Source organism: Chrysochloris asiatica, unplaced genomic scaffold, assembly GCF_000296735.1.
Source record: "Chrysochloris asiatica unplaced genomic scaffold, ChrAsi1.0 scaffold00009, whole genome shotgun sequence".
NCBI lineage: Eukaryota > Metazoa > Chordata > Mammalia > Afrosoricida > Chrysochloridae > Chrysochloris > Chrysochloris asiatica.
Genome location: NW_006408527.1, coordinates 19,427,789 through 19,455,535, shown reverse-complemented (window position 1 = coordinate 19,455,535; position 27,747 = coordinate 19,427,789). Strand labels below are relative to the sequence as shown.

At 44.9% G+C, this 27,747-nt stretch overlaps 1 protein-coding gene across 4 annotated transcripts in view; it reads left to right on the top strand.

Moving 5' to 3' along the window:
• The window catches only part of ATP2B4 (ATPase, Ca++ transporting, plasma membrane 4), a 63,591-nt gene that overhangs the window by 20,938 nt on the left and 14,906 nt on the right, over positions 1-27,747 (top strand). For all 4 annotated transcript variants that reach the window (XM_006834109.1, XM_006834108.1, XM_006834110.1 and 1 more), the window contains exons 8-18: positions 4,646-4,860; positions 5,172-5,414; positions 6,069-6,310; positions 7,203-7,434; positions 8,302-8,481; positions 9,126-9,213; positions 10,113-10,219; positions 22,845-23,036; positions 23,473-23,686; positions 24,856-25,067; positions 26,146-26,253. In XM_006834109.1, the coding sequence (XP_006834172.1) occupies positions 4,646-4,860; positions 5,172-5,414; positions 6,069-6,310; positions 7,203-7,434; positions 8,302-8,481; positions 9,126-9,213; positions 10,113-10,219; positions 22,845-23,036; positions 23,473-23,686; positions 24,856-25,067; positions 26,146-26,253 (2,033 nt within the window). The remainder of the gene's footprint in view (positions 1-4,645; positions 4,861-5,171; positions 5,415-6,068; positions 6,311-7,202; positions 7,435-8,301; positions 8,482-9,125; positions 9,214-10,112; positions 10,220-22,844; positions 23,037-23,472; positions 23,687-24,855; positions 25,068-26,145; positions 26,254-27,747) is intronic.

Sequence of the window (27,747 nt, the reverse complement as noted above, 5' to 3'; positions counted from 1 at the left end):
GGGGGGGGGGGACCACTTTGATTCCCTGCTTTGTGTATACCCCCCAGGACTGGCAGGACAAATAAACTGAGACTTCTGAAGGACTCATAAGCTTCAGGTAGTTGTGTCCCTCTTGAGGTCACCCTCTGGCCACCTCCAAGACTTTTCATCAGCTCCCCTTTGAGTTGGCTGTCCTTACCAGAGAGAACCTTTCTAAACTCTGTTCAAAGATGTTACCCATCTGAAAGGCTGGTAGGCCCTGAGGTCTTTTTCATTCAAACAAATGTTAAATCAAGAGTTTATAGCACCACAGGGGAGATGTACATTACTGAGGAGAAATGCTTTAAGAGCTGCGTACCTGGGACTGAGAAGCCTGAATTTGCTGGAGGCAGTTCCCTAGCATGGGAGCAGCATCTGGCCAAGGAACCTAAAGGAAATTCAAAATCCAGGTTGGAGGCAAAGGAGAATAGTGCTTAGAGAGACCCTTTCCAGAGGCTGCTGCTGCGTGTGCTGTTGAGTCAGTCCTGACTCGTTGTTGTTGTTGTTGTTGTTGTTGTTGTTGTTGTTGTTAGGTGCCATCAAGTCAATACCAACTGATAGCGACCCTATGCACAACAAAATGAAAACCTGCCCAGTCCTGGGCCAACCTCACAATCATTAGCACATTGATGTTGCCTCTGTGCCAGTCTATCTCGTTGGGGGTATTCTGCTTTTTCACCAGCCCTCCATTTTACCAAGCATGATATCTTTTTCCAGTGAGTGGTCCCTCCTGACAATATGTCCTGACTCATGTGACCCTTTATAGGGTTTCCAAGTCTATAGATCTCTACAGGAGCAGAAAGCCTCATCTCTTTCCCGTCCATTCCAGAGGTGGTTGTTGTTAAGTGCTTTCGAGTTGGTTTTAACTCATAGCGATCCTATATAGAGTTTCCCAGGAGCAGCTGGTGTGTTTGAACTGCGGACCTTGTGATTTGCAGTCCAGTGCTGATCACACCACACCAGGAGAGAGGTCACTAAAAATGTGTAGGAAGTGGAAACAAGGGGATTGCTCCTTCAGTGACCATATCCCTAAATGTACAGACTCTTCCACTGTTCTAACCTTCCATCTGGGAGATCGGGGTTCAGTTCCTAGTCAGTGCACCTCAGATGCAGTCGCCACTTGCCTGTGAGTGGAGGCTTGTATGTTGCTGTGGTGCTGTGTAAGTTCAGTAGAGCTTAGGAAGAGACAAAGAAGATAGGTCTAGTGATATGCTTCCAAAATTCAGCCAGTGAGAAGCTGACAGATGACAATAATTTCTTCTGTGACCACTCATGGGGATGGCAAAGGACTGGTCAGCAATGTGCACGGGGTCACCATGAATCAGGGGCTAACAACAACAGTGGTTTTCTGACCTGCCTCTCTATTTACCACAGTCATAATCTAGCTCCTTCTTCTCTATGTATATAGGTCACCGGACACTCTTGTTAAACTGTAGATTCAAATTCAGGAAGTCTGGGTTGGAGCCTGAGATTCTACATTTCTAACAGGGCCCAGGTGATGCCAAGGCTACTGATCTGTTGACCAGATGTTGGGGAGCAGGGGTCTGTATTGTCCATTCTGGCAGCTACTAGCCACATGTGGCTCTTCCAATTAATTAAAGTTGAAAATTCCATTTCCTCAGTCCCATTAGCCATATTCCAATTGCCTGATAGCCTCATGTTGCTGCTGAATGCCGCATTGGATCGAGCAGGCTACCTACCAGCCTTGCAGAAAGTTCTAGTGGACAGAGTTCCTCTAGCCTCCTCACTCGATTTTAGTACCCAGCACGTTTCAACTCTACACGAACGAGGTGAGCTGCAGATACAGCATCAAGTTATTAAGCCTAGTTCTGAAGCTAGACTTAAAACATGAAACAGGCCCCACCTAGCCCTCCTGTTGTTTTTCTAACACCTGCCTTATTCTCCTTAGGAGGTGCAGGCTACCTGAAGGCTGGCCACCAGTCTTCTCTGTTGTTTTATTTTATATACCAAGCAGGCAGGACTAGAACGAGACAAGTAAGATGTCTCACGTGACTTTGGGAGTGAGTGTGCCCTTCAGTTTTGCTCCCTCGGCACCTTGCCTGCCCATCTTAGCTCTCTAGTGCTGCTATAACAGAAACACTGCAAGTGGTTGGTGGCTTTAACAAGCAGAAATTTATCCTGTCACAGTTTAAGAGGCTGTTGCTGGTGGTGGCTGTGTGCCACTGATTCGGTTCCGACTCACAGCAATCCTTCATAGGGTTTCCAAGGTTGTAAATCTTTATAGGAGTAAAACTCCCCTTTGCAGCATCTGTAGGCTCAGCATTCCTTGGAGATCCCGTGTCTTGGCATCAATCATCTCCTGATTTAAGAACTTCACAGTGTAGAGTCCCAGGTCCAAAGGATGAACTACACTCCCAGTTCCTCCTTCTTGATGGCAATGAGTCCCTCATTTTCTGCTTACTTCTCTCTCCTTTCATATCTCAGAAAAGGTTAGTTTAAGATACAATCTAATCCTGTAGCTTGCACCTGACCTTATTAATATCAGAGAAGTGAGGATTTAAGCACATGGATAACTACATCAGTTTGGGGCACATCACGTCAGATCACATCATGGAGGTGACTATATTATATTGTTGTTGTCCTTAAGTGCTGTCGAGTTGATTCCTATTCTTAGCGGCCCTGTACAGAATTTCTGAGGAGTGACTGGTGGACTTGAACCACTGACCTTCTGACTAGCAGTCCAGTGCTTATCCTGCAGTGCCACACATACCATTATGGGGGATCCATACTTTTAACTACTAAAGCACTGAGCATCCTGGCCCTGCCACGTTGACACAGAACCTTAACTTATCTCACTGTTTCACCATAGTCCTCACTTTGATCAAAGCAAAAGTCCAACAAATCTGCCTTCATTGACATCATCACTTCCAGCCTTGCTCTGATGCTGCTGGGTCATCAGATCCTCAGTAAAAGCAAAGACCAAGACCAGGCTGTATTTTAGAGATTTTAGAGCAGAGTTCTTTCTACATACTGTGCCACAGATAGGTCCCAGCAGTGCCCAGATGTTGATCCCTTCTTCCCTCAGAGTGGCCATGCAGTAGTTTGTACACCTAGGCCAGTTTTGGGGTTTGTTTTTTCTTCACATTGGGCAGATTCTTCTACTTACCACAGTGTGTAGAATGACCAGTTGCTTCAGTTTGCCTGAGACTTTTATCAGTTTTAGTTCCTGCATCCTGGGAAACTACTCATCCCAGGCAAACTTGGGATGATTGGTCACCCTGCCAAAAAACTCGCCATGTGTTAGTTTCGCCATATATTACTTGCCTGACCCATGGTAAGCACTGTATAAGTGTTTGCTAGTATTGTCATTTTCTATGTGTGCCAGGACAAGAGAACATTTAGAAAGCACTGTTTTAGGGGTTAGTCACTTAGGTAGTATGCTAACAGTAGAAGGAATGTACCCAGAAATCACAACACTAGAACAGGAGACATTCTGATGGTAAATTTCTAACACAACTAGAACAACATTGTATGAATATGAATTGTGATAAGAGAGTGAGCATCCCTGGGATAGAATCCAGAATGCTCTTTCCAAAAATTAGACTAACCCCCTTATTTACAAATGAGGAATTTGGTACAGGAAATAAGCACAGAGAAGATAAGCAACTAATCCAAAGCCAAGACTCAAGTTAATGCAGACCTAAAACTAGAACCTGTGTCTTTGGAATGAGAAACGAGTGCCTTTTCAACTACATTCTGATGGCAATTAGCAATAACAGCAGCAAATGATGTATGTGTTCAGCTGCTAACCAGAAGGTCGACAGTTCCACTCCATGGGAGAAAGATGTGCAGTCCCGCTTGTAAAGGTTTGTTGTTGTCGTCTAGGTGCCATCAAGCTGACTCCAACTCATAGCAACCCTACAGCTATGCACAATGGAATGAAACACTGTTCAGTCCTGTGTCACCCTCACACACCATCCTGCGTCACCCTCACACACCATCCTGTACCACCCTCACACACCATCCTGCACCACCCTCACACACCATCCTGCGTCACCCTCACACACCGTCCTGCATCACCCTCACACACCATCCTGCACCACCCTCACACACCGTCCTGCGTCACCCTCACACACCGTCCTGCGTCACCCTCACACTATTATTGTTGCTATGTGTGAGCCCATTGTTGCAGCCACTGTGTTGGTCCAACTCAGTGAGGGTCTTCCTCTTTTGCACTGACCCTCCACTTCACCAATCACAGTGGTAGTTCAACTCTGTCCTTAGGGTCACTATGAGTCAGAATTGAGTCAGTGACAACTGGTTTGGTTTTTTGGTATGACCTATAAGCAACAGAGAAAGGGAAGGGTAGGTTTTAGTATGACTTCCTCAAAATGGTAGTTTTGAAAACTGGCAGCAAGTGGGAGGGAATACACAACACTTAGAGTGATGGAAAAATCGAACAATGGTTCATAATACAATGAACATATATAACTGCCCATGTAAAGATTTCTGAAATGGCATGTGTTCTAGTACCTATATATTTACCACAATCAAAATACAAATACATATTATGTTGGCTGCAAGTCCACCTAGTCAAGGCCCTGGTGGCCCAGGGACCTTGAAATGTCCTAAAGCCTGGGTTCATGTGATTTGTTTCCCTGGACAGGTCTGATCATGTCTGCCATCACAGTCCTTGTCCTGATTCTCTACTTCGTGATTGACAATTTTGTGATTCAGCGGAAGCCATGGCTAGCTGAGTGCACCCCCATCTACATCCAGTACTTTGTCAAGTTCTTCATCATCGGCGTCACTGTGCTGGTGGTGGCTGTGCCTGAGGGGCTGCCACTCGCTGTCACCATCTCACTGGCGTATTCTGTGAAGGTAAGACTGGGACCATGCAGTCTCTTCCTCTAGGACAGAGAAGGGAGGAGTGGGCCCCAGGTAGCCTTTGGTGAAATACAAAGGCCGTTGTACTTCGGGCAACACTTTACGAGTGCATTAGCCCCTGGTACTCTGCAAGAACACTCGCGATCACTTACAGTTAAGTGACCTGATGGAATCTTGGGGTGGTTCACAAAAATCTTATGCTGCATTTTTGTGTAGAAAGATGTTGCCTAGGAAAGAGCTTTTAGGCCTATATTTGGAAGTGCCCCATGATCCCCTCTGGAGTTTTGTCTGTTTCTCCTTTGTAGAAAATGATGAAAGATAACAACCTGGTACGGCATTTGGATGCCTGTGAGACCATGGGCAATGCCACTGCCATTTGCTCCGACAAGACCGGCACGTTGACCATGAACCGCATGACCGTGGTGCAGGCCCATATTGGCGGCACCCACTACCGTCAGATTCCAAGTCCTGATGCCCTGCAGCCCAAGGTCCTGGACCTTATTGTCAATGGCATTTCTATCAACAGTGCCTATACCTCCAAGATTATGGTAAGCTCTCCCTCTGCCTAGATACTCAGAATGGGTGGTTGGAGGGAAATGTTTAATCTGCCATTCCATATCTCATTTCTCCTTCCTCGGTGAACACCTTTAAAGTGAGACTGGGGAATGATCCATGGGGATAGAAGGAAATAGCCTCCAGTGACCCTGTTAGGTAGTATCTCTAAGGAAGGACTTCACACTGGCAGCAGAATTGAATTTATCAAAAGGAAATTGCTTAGTTTCTAGAAACTAAGAGAAGGTGTTAGAATAAGACCCTCCCATGCAGGGTGAGGAGTCCTGGTATAGTACTGTAGGATAAGCACTGGACCGCAAGGTCGCTTTGAATCAAAAAATCGGCGGTTCAAACTTACCAGCCACTCCTCAGAAACTCTATACAGGGTTGCTATGAGTCAGAACCAACTCGATGGCACTTAACAACAAGAGTGCAAGGGATGAGATTACACCTCCACCACGAGGACAAGCTGAAAAGTGCTGGATGGCTCAGTGAGCCCTGGCTGTCTTCTCTCAAACAGAACAAGCACCGTTTCTCCGCAAGGGCTCTGGGTACCCATGTGAACATTCTGTGAGGGAGTGCTTTCGTTCCTCATTCTCTCCATGGTTGTGGCATCTTACTCAACAGTCCTATGTGTATTTTTCTCTCAGCCTCCAGAGAAGGAGGGAGGCCTGTCTCGGCAAGTGGGTAACAAGACTGAGTGTGCACTGCTGGGCTTTGTCAAAGATCTGAAGCAGGATTACCAGGCGGTGCGCAATGAGGTGCCCGAGGAGAAGCTCTACAAGGTGTACACCTTCAACTCGGTGCGCAAGTCAATGAGCACGGTCATCAAGAAGCCCGGCGGTGGCTTCCGCATGTACAGCAAGGGGGCCTCTGAGATCATCTTGCGCAAGTGAGCAGCCCCTTCCTCCCTCCTCTTCTCTCCTTCATGCTCCTCCCCTCCGAAAGGTCCCAGGGACATGCCCCTGCCTTTCAAAAGGTCTGGGGTACATGCCCCATGTTGAGCCCATCTGGATAATGAGAGAGTCCACTCTGCCAAGTGGCTTTGGTCATTTACTCAGACCAAGTATTACTTTAAGTGCTTACATGGCTGGCGGTTGTTTCATCCTCACAACAACTCATTGAGGCAGTATTATTATGATCCCTGTTTTACAAATGAAAAATGTGTTCACGGTCATATAGCTAACTGGCCCTGCCAGGATTCAGAGCTAGGCAAGCCAAGCCTCTGTTTCCTAATCAGAAAACAGATAACTATACCCACCTACCCCATAGGGTAACTGTGATAATTAAAAGATTACATGTACGTTAAGTGCCCATGCATAGTAAGTACTAGAAATATTGTTTCTCTCTTTTCTTTCCCATTGTAACGTCTGATTATAAGGACTGTGCATAGACTATCAGAAGGTCATTAAAAGCTGGTCCTACTTGCCTCTATGGCCAGTAGAAATGAAGTAACTAGGGCCTTAGCTATCTTCTCTCAGTCACCACACACAGGCATTTCCTGTGTACCTGGCACTCTTCGAGGTAATGGGAACGGAGAGTCTCCTGATGAGAAGTTCAAGAGTAAGCAGTCTATAAGTGAGTCTTGGCATGAGAGACCCACACTCTGCCTAGCTGGACCTTGCTCCATCCACAGCCAGACCTACAGAGAGGGACTGAGCAGGGTGGTGGATAGAGGAGGAACTTTCTGGCCAAGAACCAGAGTTGTCTACAGATACTCTTGAAAGCATGCTGAGTGAGAAGGGGGTGAGGGGTTGCTGCTTTCTGACTGTGTGCTTCACCAGGTGTAACCGAATCCTGGACAAGGATGGGGAAGCAGTACCTTTCAAAAGCAAGGACCGCGATGAGATGGTGCGCACTGTCATTGAGCCAATGGCCTGTGAGGGGCTACGGACCATCTGTATAGCTTACCGGGAATTCAATGACGCAGAGCCCTTGTGGGACAATGAGAATGAAATCCTCACTGAACTCACTTGCATCGCAGTGGTGGGCATCGAGGACCCCGTGCGCCCAGAGGTGAGGCGTTGGTTTGGAGAAAGAATAAGAAAGCGTGAATGGTGGTTTTTCAACAGCCCGTAGCTCATGCAGACCATGTGTAACCTCATGGGAAGCTCCAAGGAGTCACTAGAAGTGGGGTACCAGTTTCCATTCTGTTTGGAACCCCTACCTGCTTCTCACCTACAGAAATAGTTGTTTCTGTGTGCCTAGTCCTTCTCAGAACTGCCGTGGAGTGCTGGACTAATGGAAGGTGGCATTCCCAGGGTTAATGCTGAGTCACTGAGAAGCATAGATTTAATTGGGTGTATTTGGTCATTGGAACTAGTCAGGGGGCTTAATTAATCAGAGCACCAACCTTGTCTTTAACTACCTTCTTTCAACCACACATTCTTGTTGAGCATCCCCTCTGTGCTAATAAGCACTATTCTAGACACTGAGCATGGCAAAGGTCTCTTCCCTTCCAGAAGTTCAGACAGATGGACCATTGATTGTCAAGGCCCTGAGACATAAAAGCGGGGCCATGCTTTGGAGAAACTACACACCATTGGTGTGGTTGGAGTCCGGAGTCTGTGGATGGGGAGGGGTTGGAACTCCTGGCAGTGGCCACATCTTTAAAGGCCACCTGTGCCCCGTGGAGGAGTCTGAATTGTAAGTGGAAGAGTAAGCCTTTACCACCTGGACCCCAGGACAAGGTTTCCCTTCCACACATGGTCCAACAAGGCCAGTTCACATGTGAGTGTTGTGGGATGGGCAGAAGTCAGGTGGCACCAAGCATGTGAAAATGACCAGGCTGACCCTGTGCCCCGTGCCACTGCTTCCAGGGAGAGTTCAACAGGGCGGCTTACCCAGCATCCTCACCACCATCCCTTTCTTCACTATCCACAGGTGCCAGATGCTATTGCCAGATGCAAACAAGCTGGCATTACTGTCAGAATGGTGACAGGTGACAACATCAACACAGCTCGGGCCATTGCCACAAAATGTGGCATTCTGACACCTGGGGATGACTTCCTGTGCTTAGAAGGCAAAGAATTCAACCGACTCATCCGTAATGAGAAGGGCGAGGTTGGTCCTGGGGTGGATGGGTGGGGAACCCAGGAACTCCATGATAAGGGAAGGGCCACTTCTGGTGGAAGGCATCGGGACATATGGGGAAGTTAAACTAAAATCTATTCACAGTGAAACTTCCTCTTCTACCAAAGCTGCCCATCATCTTCCCTCACAAGCTGTCCTTTGAGACAGTGTCTTAACGTCTCACATCTTTCCATTTCTCCAGTTCGTGGGCTGGTTTTGTCCTGCCATCTATGTCACTGCCCTTGTGACTGACAGTGGCACAGATTTGCAAGAGGATGTGGTCTGGGTGTGGAACAGAGAAAAGCTTCCTGGTCTACATAGAAATCAAACCTAAGACCTCAGAAACGCCACTTCTAGCCACCTCAGTCAACAGCCAACCCTGGCCACCTCCGGTCAAGGGCCTAAGCAATAGGAGACTGGCTCCCAGGTGGGGAATTGGAAGAAACAGAAGATGGATGGGGTCTGAATGGCCACTGTTAATGAATTCCCCAGGGGTGACTGCGATTGGCTGTTTCAACTATCCTGGTGGCCAGGGTAATACTGAAGTAACAGAAGCTGAGGGTGTAGAGAAGTAAGAGTTTTCTTGGATGACTGTTTTGATCTTAACTGATCCAGGTATGGTCTGGTGTTGGCAGGTAGAGCAAGAAAAGCTCGACAAGGTCTGGCCTAAGCTTCGAGTCCTGGCGCGATCTTCCCCCACTGACAAGCACACGCTGGTGAAAGGTGAGATCGGCTCCTGAGTAGTAGGTGCCTAGGATACATGAAGGCAGACTGGGGTGAGGACAGATGAGACCCATCAGCTAAAAGCAACTCTCATGTCCTGAATAGAGAGGGATGAGGAGAGGTCCCAGGCTGACAGGGAGAACATACAGTTTAGCAAATATCTGATGTGTAATAAAAGTTTTTCTTTTTAACATTTGCATATTTTGTTTGCCAATAATACTGTGACCTAGGCCAGTAATACTGTGACTTAAGCAGGACCAGAAGTCCTGCGGTGGTGCTATGGGTTAATGCACTGGACTGCAAAGTCGGCTTGAACTGCAAAGTTTGGCCACTCCTTGGAAACCCTATACAGGGTTGCTGTGGGTCAAGACCTACTCTACGGCACTTAACAACAAAAATAAGCAGGACTAGTACAATGATTTCCATTTTATACATAAGGAAGTTTGAGGCTGAGATGGATAAGCAAGTAGCCCAGTCGCCTAACTTGTAGGTAGAAACGGTACCATTTGAACCCCAGGTCTCTGCTTTGAAATCATTCTAGTGCTTTCTTCATACATAATAGCTGCTTTATGGCACCAGACAGAGCATCTAACAAGGATAAACTGTCAGTGCTCAAAATGCTACCCATGAAACAATTTATCTTCTGTGGGAAGAGGGAAGGAAAAAGGAATTTAGGGGGTGGGGCATGCTGCATGTGACCAGAACCAGTGGGGATGATTTGATGGGGAGCACAGTGCTTGCCAAATGGCCTCAGATAATACACGTAGGATCATTGTGCATGTGTGTTAGTTTCCCAGACAGTACTTGTGGGCTACTGTGTGTGTGTGTGTGTGTGTGTGTGTGTGTGTGTCCCAGACCTCACTTTTGGACTTACTGTGGCTCGTGTGTCTATCCCCCAGGCATCATTGACAGCACTGTAGGGGAGCAGCGACAGGTGGTGGCTGTCACCGGTGATGGCACAAATGATGGACCAGCTCTGAAGAAAGCGGATGTTGGTTTTGCCATGGTAAGCAGCTCAGTGCAGTGTCTGTCTCTTTCTAAAGCAAGCTACCCATATTCCTCTCCATTAGGAAACTGAGGCAGGCTTCTGGCTGCTTCCAAAACCTTTACATCCCACATTGCACCTTTTTCTCTGCTCCTATCTCTCCTACCTGCCTTGTCAGTAATACTACGGGTAACGGGGCATCCATCAAATACCAGATGACAAAGGCAGAAAAATCATGAAGTGCCATGACCCAGGAAAGCAATATCAGTTTAAATCTTCCCAAGAACATGGCAATAGCATCCTGCCTAGACAAACTCTAGACAAATCCATGTTCCATTTGGAATCTGCTATCTAGTTGGCACCATTCAGTACTCTGGTTCTCACTTAGAGGCTGGGAACATCAGCATCATCTGGAGAGGTCGTTTAAAATCACAGATTTCTTACTCAGATATCTTACTGCGTTTGGATTAGGGGTGGGTCCCAGAGTTTACTTTTTAATAGGTATTCCAGTTGATTCTGATGCTCAGAGAGGTTTAGAAGTGCTCAGATTTCAAAGCGCATCCTCACACATTGTCTGTAACTGTAAACCTCTTGGACATATTGAACTGGTGGTGATTTTTTTGTTGTTTTCATTAGAAAATCTATATTATTATTTGGGTTTATAAAATAGTTGTAGGATCTATTAGTGATTTTTAAGCAATGGAAAGAGATTTAAAAAGCTCTCTTTAAAAAAAAAAGTCTTTACTAGAGGAAATTTCAAGAATAGCCAAGTAGGGAGAATAGTATGTAATGATTTAATGAAACTCCATGTCTCCACCTTCAACAGTTATCAATACACTGCCAATCGGGTTCATCTTGTCCCTCCACCTACTTTCCCCTCCTAAGCTGACTTGTTTTAAAGCAAATTCAACATATCATTTGTCATTTTCATACAAAAAAAGTATTAGCATGTGTCTCCAGAAAACATGTACCTATCAATAAAACCTATCCAAAGAAATCAAAACACCATTATCTCATAACAAAATTGATCTTGCCTAAGGATCAATACCTAGTCAGTGTTTAATTTTCCCCAATTGTCTCATGAATGTTATTTTTACAGTTGATTTGTCCAGATCAGGATCCAAGTAAGGTTCATGTGTTGCAATTGATGAATCTCTTCATTTGTCTCTTAGCTTATGCCAGTGGTTCTCAAAATGTGCTCCCCATAACAGCAGTACCAGCAGTACTTGGGAACATGTACAAATGCCTACTCCCAGGCCCCAGCCCCAAATCTACTAAATCAGGAAGCCTGGAGTTGGGGCCTGTGTTTTAACTGAAAACCACTGATTTTACAGGGTCCTTGTTGTTGTTGTTAAGTGCTACTGAGTTGGTTCCGACCCATAGCAACTCTGTGTAGGGTTTCCAAGGAGCAGCTGGTGAGCTTGAACCGCCAACCTTACAGTTCAAATGGCTTTGCAGTCTGACGCATTAACCCACAGCGCCACACCAGGACTCCTTATGACCACCCAAAAGTTTAGAGATTAAATCCCACTAGAAAAGCTTTCAGGATTTATATCATTATCCTCACTGCTAAGATTTATTACAGTGATGTGGTAAGGATGGATGCACAGCTGGATCATAAGAAAAGAAGGCATGGGCTGAGTACAGAAGACTCCATGGGGACTTCCTCATGTTATCTCCCTTTCATGTGGGGTCACACAGAGCACACTTCCTTTAGCAACAAGAATGCAGCAACACATGTGTGATGTTTCTGTCCAGGGAGGCTTCTTAGAGACTCAGAACCCAAGGTTTGTATCAGGCAGATGACCTAGGCACACTCAGTCTAGCACCTTCCAAACTTCCAGACTCCCAGAAAGCAGACAGATGTGCAGTAAAAACCATACTGTCTAGATAAACCATCTTGTTGTTGTTGTTGTTGTTAAGTGCCATCGAGTCGGTGCCGACCCATAGCGACCCTGTACAGTAAATCACTTTTATCAGTTAACTGTTGACTGAGAACATTCCAAGAGTTCTAGATATTAGACAAGGACCAAGCTTGCAGGCAGGCCTCAGGCCTGCTATGTTAACTCTTTGATACACAGTTCACCCCCTTGACCCTTGGCCAAAGCATCTTTGCAGCTAAACTGTTATCAGTACTGTTGTACTGACCTCCGTTTCGTCCTTCAAGGGCCCTCAATTTGGGTAATTAAATCCCATTCATTATAATGGTCCATCTTAGAAAGCCAAGTGGCTTCCTCCTGAAGTTTTATTTGTTTTAATCTATAAATATTACTATTTAATGTTTCTTTTTTAATGGTTTTTAGTATATCCTCAGATATAGGCAACCATCACTAGTCAATTTCAGAGCATTTTCATCACCACAGAAACTCTGGCCCCTTTAGCTATAAACTCTGTGCCCCCCTCTATCTCCTCAGGCTTCACAACTATCACCCAGTTTTTGTTTTCACTTTTCTGACCTGACCTGAGGCATCCGTGGAGGCACAGCTCAACTCTAGCCAGTGAGTTGGAACTGACCTGAAAGCCTTTCAGGTGTGAGGCCCCATGCAATAGTCAGGACACACACACAAGTACAACCCCAGAGATTCACATGCCTCCCACCTCACCCCACCCTCACCACACACAGTTAGCATTGATTAGGGCAGGACATACTTCAGTCAGACAGTGCTAATTAACAAGGGAGTACTAGTGGCACAAGGATTAGATACTTAGTCACGAACCAAAAGGTTGATAGTTCTAACCCACCCAGCAGCTCCATGGAAGAAAAACCTGGCAATCTGTTCCAGTTAAGATTACAGCCTAGAAAACCCAATGAGGCAGATCTACTCTGGCATACAGGCTCGCTATGAGTCAAAATCAATTTGACGGCACTGGGTATTAAGCCAGCTCCTCCAGTATGAAGGATCCCTGGTATCACAGTGGTTAAGGCACTCAGCTTCTAACCAAAAGGTGGGTGGTTCAAACACAACAGCTGCCGTGTAGGAAAACTATGTGGCAGTCTGCTTCCATAAAGATTGCAGCCTTGGAAACCTTATGGGGTGGGTCTACTCTATCACATGGGGTCTCCGTGAGCTGAAAAGCGACTCAACGGTATCCCACAACACTGTTTAACAGGGCCCTCAAAAAGGCTTCTCCCAGTGGGGCCTCCCACCCTAGGGTTCTCAGTTCAGTCCTTGGTTTTAGAGGGCCTATCTAAAGGCAGTCAGTTCTAAACAGTTAGACTCCTCTCTGACGTCAGCTCGACCTCCCCTGAAGTATTGGTGACGAGGCGGAGGTGTTCTTTGTGAAAGTGTGGAGCAGGGCCCCTGCTGTCTCAGCCAGGTGTGGTGGCAGACTCTGCAGTCAGTCCGAATTCAGGCTCCCACCACAGCTTGGAGAACAACATGGGTGATTTTCTCCAGGAGAAAAGCAATGTTTTCAGGATAGGCGTCTCTTCCTCCCCTGCGCCCCCAGATCCTGACTTTTTTTTTTTTTTTTCCCTCATTCTCACCCATTCCTTTCATCCAGGAAGGCTGGGTATAAGAGGTATGTAAGAACTTTCACAAAAGTACATTTTTATATAACTTCCCACTTCCTGTTCCAGAATTGGTCAGAACAAAATCCTGGATTTTCAGAATTTTCAAAATGGGTTTATGTCAACCCCACTCCCACCACCTCCCATTGTGCTGATCATTTATCCAGTGGGCAGCCTAGAGAAAGCTGAGCCCTTTCTGGAGACAGCTGCCTTCGATAATCAAACAGCCTTACTAAAGTGAAAGGTGGACAAAACAGTCACAAACTACAGCTGATCTGGAAAGTTGAACACAGCAGTCAGCAAGAGTAAGACATTCCTCAAGAGGAGTCTAGAGTCCGATCAGTCTGGAGTGGGCGGAGGGGTCATGCTTCCTGTGACCGCCTCCAACTCGCAGCTTTCAGCAGGGGCTCACGAGTTAGGAATACCATTAGCCTCAGTATCAGAAACAGAACCAAGCAACAGCTCAATTTCAGATGGTCCCACTGGAGAACAAGTCTTTTCCTATGGGCATTTGTATGAGACTTAGATGGTTCAGCCAGCAAATATACTGTTTGCAAAGTCCAGGGCCCCACAGAGGGATGGATGTCCTAAATCTCTAATAGTCCCATTGTCTGGATTCTATTCTTTGAGCCTATGCCTGTTTTTAAGTTCAACATAGCTGGTATTCAGACTAAATCAGCCCAGAGCTGACAATGTCAGCTTTCAGCCTGGAGTCTGAGCCAGACGATTACATTAAGTTGCCAATGAGTGGACTGTGACTCATTGAGAGCCCATGTGTTTCAAAGTAAGACTATGTTGCATATGAATGTCAATGGATAATTTCCAGAAGTTGAATGCTAAGTCTTTCTTCTGAGGCACCTCTGGGTAGGTAGACTCAAACCGCCAATGTTTTGATTAATAGAGGTGCTTGTTAACTGTTTGCACCATCCAGTACTTCATTCAGGTAATTAAGATCCGTGAATTCAGAATTTCAAAACAGTCAACAGCTTTTTTTCAGCAGCAGCTAAGTTAAGCTGCTGTAGGGCCCACTCAAGGAACTCTGGTAGCATATTGGTTACGAATTGGGCTGATAACCTCAAGGCCGGCAGTTCGAAACTACCAGTTGTTCTGCAGGAGAAAGATGAGGCTTTCTGCTCCTGTAAAGATTTACAGCCTCAGGAACCCTGAGCAGGGTCACTATGAGTTAGAACTGACTCCACAGTACTTAACAACAACAGGGCCCACTCAGGCCAAGTGAGAAGCAAGTTTTTCTAAGCCTTTCATTATGTGGGTCTTAAAGATCCAAATTTAAGCACCCTGGTGATGCAGCCATTAAGTACCCTGCTGCTAGCCAAAAAGTTGAGGTTCAAACTCACCAGCCACTCCAGGACAGCAAAACATGGCAGTCTCTTCCTTAAAGATGACAGCCTTGGAAACTCTGTGGACAGTTAGTTCTACTCTGTCCTGTGGACCTGATGGCACACAACAGCAACAACAAGGGTCTGAATTGACCTACTCAGCTGTAGAATCCGTATTCTAGACCACAAGATCTGTTGGAACTGCAAGGTTGGTGCTTCAAAACTCACCAACCATTTCTCGGAAACACCATACAGGGTCACTATGAGTCAGATCCAACTCAATGGCACTTAACAGCAACAAGGATCAGACATTTGATTTCATAAAAATTCATTGTTGTTCATTGCCATCAAGCCAGTTCTGACTCATAGTGACCTTGTATAGAGTTTCCGAGGAACGACTGGTGGGTTCAAATCACCGACCTGTGGCTAGCAGTCCAGTGCTGATCCTACAGCACCACATGAAAACTGATTTTTAAAATTCTAGGAATCAACAGTAACAGCTTAAAATGGAAGGGTCTTCCAAAACAGCTCTGGCCAGTCCTGGGTTGTTTCTCACCAGGGGAAACACTTGAACGGACTGAGGAGAAGTGAGAGAGGCAAAAAAAAAGGGAAAGAGGCCAACAGGAACATCTTGAAATTTCTCAGGTAGCCTTGAAGGCAAAAAGCCAAAACAAGGGCATTAAAGTCTAACTCATATTTTGCTACTTTTTTGGGGGTGGAGGTGGTGGGGGTGGCAATTATAGACATTAGTGTCCCATCTGTTGTGTGTTTTTTCTTCTGGTCCCCCTTTTACCTTGGTGGGGCTCTTTCTTTCCCTTCATTACCTAAGAAGAGACAGCAATTGTGGTCATATAGAAGGCACTTAACAACAACAACAACAACAAGCCAAACTACAATCACACCTTATAAAATCCCACCATCCGGAAAAGAGCTAATACCAGCTGCTATACACCAGAGCTGCATAGATAGCCAGCACTTGCTAAAATTACTCTGAGTTAAGTAATAAAAGAAGTGAAAAGGGAAGCCCAGCTCCTGATCACATCTACCAAGCAGCAATCAGAAAGCTTAATAATACTTCAACATGTTGTTGTTGTTGTTGTTGAGTGCCATCAAGTCAGTTCTGACCCATAGCGACACTGTATAGGGTTTCCAAGGAGCAGCTGGTGAGCTTGAACCGCCGACTTTGTGCACCAAACCAACTTTGCAGTCCAGAGCATTAACCTACAGCGCCACACCAGGACTCCAATACACTGACATACATTCACCTAATTATTGAAAATGCACCTAATTATAGAAAATGCCCCCCAAAATGCAACAGAAAATCTCAGCTCATGTCCAGAAACAAGATAGAGTAGCTGAAACAAGTGAGCTGGAGGTAGACCTAGATTTCCCTATGGAAGGAGGGCAGGTTTTGGCAGGCCTGATAAGAAATTCAGGAGAATGATATTGAGATGTATCCAAATGCTCCACAGAGGGATTGCAAAAAATAAGGAAGAAGTCAAGGAAGTGCTACAGGAACAATCAAATAAGATAGAAATAACATTGGAAACAATTCAAAACCTGCAAAAAAAAAAAAAAAGGTCCAAATTATTAATAATAAAATATCAAAAATGGACAATATAGTGAAAAGGCAAAGGAGTAGAATTGAAAAGATGGAAGCAGAACCAGTGAGCTTGAAAAAAAATCTCTCAATACTGCTAAGATAGAAGAGTAAGCAGAGAAAAGAATTAAAAAATCTGAGGAAAGTCTAAGATTCATGTGGGACAACATGAAGAGGAATAACCTGAGGGTTATTGGAATCCCAGAACAGGAAGGCTCACAGAAAACCACAGAGGAGTTAGTAGAAGAGCTGCCAGAAGAAAATTTCCCTAGCATCCTGAAAGACGAGAAGATAAGTATTCAAGAAACAGAATGAATCCCAGAAAGGATAGATCCCAAAAGAAAATCACATCATAATCAAAGCTCGCCAAAATCAAAGACAAGGAGAGACTCTTGAAAGCAGCTAGGGAAAAGAGAAGTGTTACTTACAAAGACAAGCAAATCAGATTAAGCTCTTATCTCTCAGCAGAAACCATTTAGGCAAGCAGGCAATGAGGAGACATATATAAAACCCTGAAAGAAAAAAAACTGCCAACCAAGAATGGTCTACCCAGGAAAGCTGTCAATCAAATAATACAGTGTAATAAAAACATTCCAGAATAAACAGAAGCTAAGGAATTTTGCCAAAGCCAACCTTGTGCTTCAAAACATCCTAAAGAAAGTTCTTTGGACTGAGAACCAACAAGAACAGACAACAACCAGAGACTGACATACATGGCAGCACCACCCAGAACTCAGTCAACAGATGAAATAGTCCAGAACAAAACTACAAGAATGAATTCAGAGGATCTAGGTGGTCAGTCTGTGATCAAAACAATTACAATGTGAAAGAAGGTAAAAACATAGAAACAGAGATCCAGGTGGTGAGGAGGTCAGGTAGACTGTTTAAAGAGGAGGAAAAAGATAATAGACTATAGATTAACCTCAAAGAAAATTAATAGTTCACAACATACCAAAAAAGTGAAAATCCAAGAAGAATGTGGTAACATTAAAACTATGAAGAAACTGACAAGAAAAAGCACACAAAAACATGAACTCAGCACAGGAAGGTATGCAGAACAAAGAAACCCGCAGCCCTGAAAAAAAAAAAAAAACATAATGACAGCAATTAATTCAAACCTATCAATAATTACATTGAATGTCAATGAATTAAATGCACCAGTTAAGAGGCAGAGAGTGGCAGAATGGATAAGAAAACAAGATCCTTCAGTATGCTGCCTGCAAGAGACACACCTTACACACAAGGGAAAAAACAGATTAAAAGTTAAAGGATGGAAAAAAACATGTCAAACTAATTGCAATAAAAAATGAGCAGGAGTGACAATATTATTCTCTGATAAAATAAACCTTAAGGCAAAAATCAACATAAGAGATAAAGAAGGATATTATCTTATGATTAAAGGGTCAATTGAACAAGATGACATAACCATAATAAATAGCTACACTCCCAATGAAAGAGTCCCAAAATATATAAAGCAAACTCTAATAGAATTGAAGAAAGAAATAGACCAATCTATAATAATAGTGGGAAATTTTAATACACCACTTTCGAAAAAGGATAGAACAACCAGAAAAAAACTTGACACAAAGGAACTAAGCAACACAACCAACCAACTTGACCTCATAGATGTGTACAGAGCATTCAACCCAACAACAGCACAATACACATTCTTTTCCAGTGCACATGGAACGTTCTCAGAACAGACCATGTGTTAGGCCACAAAACAAGCCTCCATAAATTTACAAACATCAAAATACTACAAAGCATTTTCTCCCATCATAGTACTATAAAATGAGAAATCAACAATAGAAAGACCAAGGAAATAAAGCCAAATACATGGAAACAGAATAACACCCTGTTTAAAAACTACTGGATAGTAGAACAAATAAAAGGTGAATTTACAAAATTCCTAGAAACAAATGAGTGAAAACACAACATCTTTGGGACACAGCAAAAGCAGTGCTGAGAGGACAATTTATTATAAATGCACACATCCATAAAGAAGAAAGCACATTAACACAACATCTCCAACAATTAGAAACAGACCAGCAAAGTAAACTTACAGTCACCAGAAGAAAAGAAATAATACAGAAAGAATCAACAGGACAAGAAGCTGGTTCTTTAAAAGGATTAATAAAATTGACAAACCATTGGAAAACCTAACAAAAGAAAAGAGGGAGGAGACACAAATAACATGCATAAGAAACCACACGAGTGATGTTATAACAGAAACAATGGAAATAAAAAGGATAATGAAATTCTGAAAGCATATCTGCACCAGTAGAAGCTTTTCTTTCCATGTTATCCCCCTGCCCTCCCCTGCCCCACCTACTTCATCCTCACCCTCATCCCACTGCAGTCCACCCTCCACCCCGGACAAAAATCATAGTAATAATCATCAGTCATGGTACTTGTTTTGTTTCCAAAACTCAAAGAATTTAAATTCTAACCTGTCCAACAGCAGCAAAAAGCAAGGAAGCTGTTTTCCATTAACACTTTCATTTGCAGTTTCCCCATTGTGGTGACCCCTGTAATATTTATGAAGAAAAAGCATTACCATTTTACACCAGTCTTTATCACATGTCCAGATGCAATAGTGAAAGCTGCTTTATGTTATTTTTATTCCTTTTCTCTTCTCACTGGAAGAAATTCTTCCCCTAGTTGCAAATTTACTCAAACCTCTAGCAGTAAACTCAGCATTTCAATGTTTTTGGTGGGGTAGGTAGGGGTACTCCTGCTGCAGTAACTATAAAAGCACTATATATTTTTTTAAGTTGCCGTTGAGTCGATTCCATCATGTAATGACTTTATATAGAGTTTCTATGACTAAATATTTATGGGAGCAAGCAGCTTTCTCCCCAGGAGACACTGATGGGTTTGAACCACCAGTAGTTAATAGCCCAATGCCAAATTCACAGCACAACCAGAGCTTCTCATAAAAGCAATGTTGTTGTTTGTTAAATGCCATTGGGTCAGTTCTGACTCAGAGCCACCATGTATAGAGTTTCCAAGGAGCAGCTGGTTAGTTTGAACTGCCGACCTTATGGTTCAAACCAACCTTGTGGTCAAGCGCTTTATCCCCCAGCACCACACCAGGATAACAGATAAACTGAAAACCAGTCTGGTGTGGTTTTCCCCTACCTTATTTCCCTCCTCTGGTTTGTCTGATGCCCTGCTCAAGTTGGGATCAATCTAGTGAATTCTAACACTGCCATCACTGAGAGGTCCCCAGGACCACCTCTACAATCAGAGATTCACTAGGGCATATAGCCAGTACCCATGGCTAAGATTTACTACAGTGACAGTAAGGAGAGATGGCTCCCAGAGGAGCATGGGAGCAAAAGACCCTGGTGGAATCTAAAGGGATGCATCTGCAGTCTTCCTTCCTAGGTTCTCTCCTTGTAAGGGGTCACACAGAACTCATCCATCCCCCAGCAATGAAAATGCAGCAATATGAATACAATGTTTCTGTCCAAGGAAATCCAAAAGAGACTCAGAGCCAAAGGTTTTTTGGGGCTAGTCACATAGACCATTCCTTGCCTAGCACGTACCAGCATTCCAGACTCCAAGAAGGAGAGCAAGTATTCAGCATAAACCCTAGTATTTGCACAAGCAGTCTAGGCTCAGTGAGCTGCTCTTATCAGTTAACTGTTAGCTGAGAACAGTGTGAAAGCCAAGTTCCCAGACACCGGTCAAGGGCCAACCTTGTGAACAGGCTTCCCTAAGGCTAGCAGTCTCAGGTTCACTGTGTTAACTGTAATCTGCACAGTCCCCTGCCATCTTTTTTCCCACTTGCAATTCATTTGTGAAGAAACCAGCTATTTGTCTTGTAGAGCATCTCACATTGTGTATTTTACTTACTCCATCCCAAGGCGTCCTTTAACAAGTGTTCTGTCCCTGTATTTCCTATAAACAAGCAGTTCAAGAAGTGATCAGACTCAAGGTCCTTTTGTTGGGCACAACGGTTACGGTTAAATGTTCAACTGCTAACCAGAAGGTTGTCAGTTCAAGGCCATCCAGAGGCTCCAAGGGAGAAAGACCTTGTGGTCTGCTCCCATAAAGACAGTATAGCCAAGAAACCTTTTGGGATAGTTGTACTCTGTCACATGTAGGGGCTACAAGCTGAAAATCAACTTGACAGCATTAAACAGCTGCCGGGGAAAGATGAGAGTGTCTGCTCCCATAAAGATTTCTAGCCTTGGAAACCCTATCCAGTGTCGATATGAATTAAAACTGACCACAGCACACAACCATCACCACCAACAGCAGCGTCTAGAGTAGTTAGTTCTAGAAATTAGCATATTCTTGGTCCCCTTATTTTATTGTTATTGTTAAGTGCCGGCAAGTTGGCTCTGACTCAAAGTGACCCTGTACAGTGTTTTCAAGGAACAGCTGGGGGTGGGGGGTGGGGGAGGGAGGGAGAACAACCTATTACTAGTATAATCTGGCAGTATAAACTAAATTAAGGAATAAATTCCTCTGTGAGTTAAGTGCCATCAAGTCAGCTCTGACTTATAATAACCCTGTATAGTGTTTCCAAAGAGCAGCTGCTGGTGGGTTTGAACCACTGACCTTGTGGTTCAAACTGACTTTGCAGTCCAGTGCTTTATCCTACAGCACCACACCAGGACTCTAAAATGTGGGCTGTAGATGGCTTCACAAAGCAAATAGGGCTTAACTGGATAGGACCTTAAAGATTGTTGTCAAGTGCTGTCGAGTCGGTTCCAACTCTCAGAGACCCTTTATAGAGTTTCCAAGAGTGTCTGGTGAGTTTGATTCGCGGACCTCGTGGTTCAAACCAACCTTGAGGTCCAGTGCTTCATCCCACAGCGCCACACCAGGACTCCGACCTTAAAGATAGATCAGATTTAAATAGGTGTGAAAAGGATATGCCCCAGGCTTGGGGAGATGGTATTATCCTGTTCAGGGAGTTGTGAATAAACCAGTAAATTCTGAACAGAAAGGCTATATAAGAGGAGATTGGAAAATAAATTGGGATTCACTTACTGAAGGCCCTGGCTGCCAGACTAGAAAGTTTACCGTTCCTAGAGCACACTCTTGACCACCGATATGTCTATTGTTTCCGGTTCCCCAGCCACCACAGCATGTTGCACTAGAATAGGACATCTGAACTGTGCTGCCAGACAACTCCTAGAACAAAATGTAGGGGACGCTTAAGGGGATGTGGGTTATAGATCGGGAATAAGTGCTTACATTTATCTTTTTAATTTCTTCCTGAGAGGCGGGAACGCCAAAGATGGTGGTTGAGTATTTTGTGTGGCTAATGCGCCCTCTAGTGTTTAGGCCAAGTTCTGAAGCTTCTTTGAGCTGTACCTTTGAATTGACTCCCAGTGAACTGCTCCATAGGGTTTCCTAGGCTGTCATCTTTATGGGGGAGTTGGTTCCAACTCATAGGGACCATGTATAGGATTTTTGAGGAGCAGCTGGTGGGTTTGAACCACTGACTTTGTGGTTAGCAGTTCGGTGCTGATCCTGCATCATCACACCAGGACTCCTGAAGCTTCTTTGTTGTTGTTAAGCGCCATGAGTCATTTCCAACTCACATCTGTCCTGCATAGGGTTTCCAAGGAGCAGCTAGTGAGGACAGGAAATGATGTCTGAATTGAGAACCTTATTGTAGATATTGTTAAGTACCAATGAGTCAGTTCCAACTCATAGTGACCCTATACACGATTTCCAAGCCTCATCTTTCTCTCATGGATCAGCTGGTGGTTCAAATTGCTGACTTTGTGGTTAGCAGTCCAGTGCTTATCCTGGAGAGCCTACAGTGCTGCTGTAGATGTTGTTTGGCCATCAAGTTTTGATTCATAGAGTTTCTAGGCTATAATCTTTATGGGAAGGAGCTCTGGTGGCGTAGTGGTTATGAATCAAGCTGTGAACTGCAAGGACAGAAGTTCGAAACTACCAGCTGTTCCACGGGAGAAAGATGAGGCTTTCTGCTCCCGTAAATATTTACAGCCTCGGAAACCCTGTACAGGGTCAACTATGATTCAGAACCTACTCCACAGCATATAACAAGAATCTTCAAGGAAGCAGATCACCAGGGTTTTCTCATGCAAAGCAGCTGAATAGGTTCCAGCCGTCTGACCTTTGGGTTAGCAGCTAAATGCTTCACCTAACACCACTAGGGCTCCTTAAAAACCCTGCTCACTGTTTCCCTTCCTTCTCTCACCTCAGGGTATCGCAGGCACAGATGTAGCAAAGGAGGCATCTGATATCATCCTAACAGATGACAACTTCACCAGCATCGTAAAGGCAGTAATGTGGGGCCGAAATGTCTATGACAGCATCTCCAAGTTCCTTCAGTTCCAGCTCACTGTCAATGTGGTGGCTGTGATTGTGGCCTTCACTGGAGCCTGTATCACCCAGGTGAAGGAGTGAGGGGTGGGCTGAAATGGGGCATGAGGTAAAGTGCATCTATTGAGGAGCAAGAACCAGGGTTTCCCCAGTGGTACTGGAGCAGAGTTAGCTCTCCTAGAACCGCTGTCTCCATCTGTTTATATAGGGTAATAGTAATTATCCACCATTTATTTTTTACTTACATTATCAGCCACTGTGATGGACACTTATTCTTCACAAACAACCTTGGAAAGTAAGTATCCATATTTTATAGATAAGAAATCTGAGGCTAAAAGAGGTTATGTAACTTTCTCAGGGTCACTTGCTAATAAGTGGCAGAGCCAGGATTCAAAGTCATCTAGATGGGTAGTCAGAGCTAGGCCATCTCAAGAGTCAGGCGGAGCTGATGCGTGAGGGGGAGTGATTGCTGAAGAAAGCTGAAAGGATTGGTTCTCCTTCCCACCAGGACTCACCACTGAAAGCTGTGCAGATGTTGTGGGTTAATCTAATCATGGACACTTTTGCCTCGTTGGCCCTGGCCACAGAACCTCCAACAGATGCATTGTTGAAGCGCCGACCCTATGGCCGGAATAAGCCTCTGATCTCACGTACTATGATGAAGAACATCTTGGGCCACGGAGTCTATCAGCTCACTGTCATCTTTCTCCTTGTCTTTGCCGGTGAGTCCCAGATGGGGGTGGGTCTCGTGGGGTAGGTGGACATGGGACCAAGGATGACAGCCCAAGGAGAGGAAGCAACTTGAAAATAAGTGGAACTTGAGACGAAGGACAAGAGCAGCTTCACTCAGAGTGTTTTATGCACCAGGCTATCTAGTGTACGCCCCTTAGGAAGCTCACAAGAGTGGGGTTATGGATTGAATTGTGCCATCCAATATGTGGGTTGTGAATCCTAACTCTATACCTGTGGCTGTAATACCATTTGAGAATGGATTGTCTTTGCTATGTTGAGAGGTCTACCAATGTAGGGTACAATTGAGATATAAAATGAGGAGATGAGACAGAAGAAGTGAGCAGAGATGGGGGAAGAGCTGCCAAACCTCATTAAGATTGCTCAGGAGTGGGAACTCAGAAGAGATGAGAACTTTCCGCTAGAGCTCACAGACAGAGAAAGTCTGCCCCTAGAGCCAGCCCCATGAACTCAGATTCCTAAACCATGAGAGAGTAAATTTCCAACCGCTGGGGCAGGTTGCAACTATATAGCTTTGTTATAGACATGAATATGGAAGGAAGCTCACCATATATAAGACTGAAGCCTATGCCAACTGATCCCAGCCTTCAAAACCTTACTACCAAGCTATGTTCCAAAAATGCGAATGTCAAGGGGGCATACTGCCAGAGGGCATCAGGTGTCAAATTTCAAGGACAGTAAAACCTGCAAAAGCCAGGACCTATGTATGGCAGAAACCTGTCAGCAAAGGAAATGATTGGATTAACCCACAAGGCAAATGTTGTTGTTATGTGCCATGGAATCGATTCCAACTAATAGCGGCCCTGTACAGGGTTTCCGAGGCTTTAAATCATTACGGGAGCAGAAAGCTTCATCTTTCTCCCATGGAACAGCTAGTAGTTTCGAACTGCTGACCATGAGATATTTGCCACCAACAACAGAAAAGTGGTCTGTCAAAGGCGGAAAACTTATGAGACCCAGATCATCAAGTTCAGCCTGCACAGGTTTCACTGTACTTGATAACCAGCTTAGTGCACATGCCAATTATAATGGATACCAGCTTTGAGCACCAGTATGGCCATATCAATGAGTTCTGGCTCTCCCCAAGCCCTAGTGGAGACCCTTCTCATCCCCCAGTGCCTCCCTTTTTTCTCCCTACTAGGTGAGAAGTTGTTTGACATTGACAGTGGGAGAAAGGCACCTCTACACTCACCACCCAGCCAACACTACACCATCGTTTTCAACACCTTTGTGCTGATGCAGCTTTTCAATGAAATCAATTCCCGCAAGATCCATGGAGAGAGGAACGTCTTCTCAGGCATCTTCCGCAACGTCATCTTCTGTTGTGTGGTCATGGGCACATTCATTAGCCAGGTGAGTGGAGGAAGATCTGGGAGGAGACAAATCAAGCTGGAAACCAGAATTCCCTACGTACTCAGGAAGAGGAGTGAGGAGTCCTGGCGACTGAGGTTATAGGTTGAATACTCTGGGGTTCTCTATTTGCTTCCATTTGCACATTGCTATGTCAGGTGTCCTAGTTCAAGGCTGCATGTTGGCAGAAAATCAAATAAGACTTGTAAACTCCTTTCATTATATTTAGAAATTGCACAAAATGCCCAAGAGGAGGACCACTCTCTTCTAGCCCCTGCCAGCACACATGACATGTATTTGCACATGTCAAAAAAAACAGTATGGGTTCTCTCCCATCCCTGTCCCTTTGTTCTAAAAGAGTTTGTTATAGAAAATGCAGTGCAATTCATAAAGAAAAAGAAGTAATGGACTGGCTAATACATAGTAGACAGAATCCTGATATAGCGCTGGTGGGTTAGTGTGCTGCACTGCAAGGTCAGTTTGAACCACAAGGTCAGCAATTCACGCTTACCAGCCACTACTCAGAAACCCAATACAGGTTCCACTATGAATTGGTACCAACTCGACGACATTTAACAACAACAATAATACCTAGTAGACAGAGAAAACCTGGCTTGGGCTCTTCCTATGGGAACTGGGGTAAAGGGTATGGCTACACTGGTGGTGTAAGGATCCAGCCCCTTCCATGTTGCCCTGGTCACAGGTATCCTAAAATGTTTGAGAGATGTGCTCACTCTTGGACCCACAAACAAAAGAGCTCCTGCCTCGCTCCTCAACAAGATGCTTCCCTGACTTGGCCCCATCCCAGATTCCTCTTCTCCATCACTGTTCCTTCCCTTTGTAGTTCAGGTCATGATGTTCATGATAGTCACAAGAAGTTTCCTCCAGGTCTTATGCTCATGATTGTCATAGTGTCTATGTCTCTCTCACACTTTACAGTATCTATGATGGCTTTCCTTCTAGATTTCTCTGTCCCCCTCAGCAGGCAGATCAGGGCTTGCACCAGGGCTTGTAGACCGTGGCTGAAGCGCTGGCTAACTATCACTTGCCTTGATGGTGGCTGTCCCTTTCTCTGTTGCAGATTATCATTGTGGAATTTGGGGGTAAGCCCTTCAGCTGCACAAGCCTCACCCTGTCACAGTGGTTTTGGTGTCTCTTCATTGGGATTGGAGAGCTGCTATGGGGCCAGGTGAGTTTGGGCACCTGCTCTCCATGGTTCCACACAGCCCATGGGCCTCCTATGCTCCACGTGAGAGGGAACCAGCCATGGTAGACACGCCCTGCCCTGCTCTCCATTCTTTTCTTCCCACCCACCTCCCAGATTTTACATGACCCCATCTCATAGGATCCAAGGGTGGAATAATCACAAACTTCAGATCACTTCTCTAATCATACCTGGAGGCAGGCAAATCCTTGTTGTTGATGTGTGCCATAGCTTTTCTGATACATAAGTGAAACTTTTCAGTGTAATTTTGCTAAGAAATTAAGGGGGCTCAGAAGTAGAATTCCTCCCAGAGGCACCTTGGAATAAATAAATACTCATTTAAAAATCAGCCACTGAAGCCTTTGCACTGCATAAGACCATAGGTGGAATCCAGAACCCCATCCAGAATCGTCTGAGGTGGGAAATTTCCACTAGAAAGGATGAGATGACCAGCCTGGAGCAGCTAGAAGAACAGAAGATACTTCGTGAAAGAAAGACCTACAGGAAAAATCAGAAACGATAATGGCAGTTTGAGTGATTACTACAAGAACAAATAAGCTGTTTGCCTGGGAGCCATCAAGGCAAGTGGTCGGTCCCCTCAGAGCAAACTCCCTTCCAAGACTAAGACTCAAGGGAATACATGAGCAGGCATGTGGTCTAGCTGGTGACCACGTTGGTCACCGGTAAGAGGGGAAAAATAGCATTGAAGTTGGGAGCTAAGTCCGACCACATTCAGTAGACTCCTGTGAACCCAGTTGGACACCTGGATAGCCAGCAGTATGGCAAGACCCAGGGACTCCTGGGCCCAGAGGCAGAGACATGGCCACAGAGGACTAGAGCAGAGAGTGGAGCATCAGCTGATATAAGTGAGGAGAGATGCACAAGGACACCCATACTTGCAGATAACACCCCACTTGACCTGGCTTCAATGGCTGGATGATCAGAACTCGACTAGAAGAAAAAAGAGCGGGGAAAGAAAAGAGTAACCCACTACAATTGGATGAACTTGACCTATACTTAAGGATGTAGTCACTCAAAAAAGGGAACAAATCTTTACAGCGAGGATCATTCCCAACCCCTTGGTACACAGGGTTGACAGGGATGGGCAACTTGGACATTGGCTACCCAAAATGAGGGGGGGAGGGGGAGTTATAAAGGTAAGAAGTGACTGGCTTACAAGCTTTCAAGAGGGAGCCTAGTTCCAGATGGGGCAGAGGTAGGTAGAATCTCCACTGAATGGTTTCCAATCTGTTGGGACCGGGTTGGCGAAAGGAAATGGGGACAAGACTCTTGTGGTACAATAGTGAATAATTTCCATCAGGACTGACTGTAAGGGTCGGAATTGTTTCTTGACAAAAAGAGGGGAGTGATTGATTTTGCAGTACAGGAGCGGAGGTCCCTGGGACCATCAAATGAGAAGAGTGGAGAGTGGGACCCTACCCAGAGAAGCAGTAACGCCAGGAATGGAGACAGAGATGA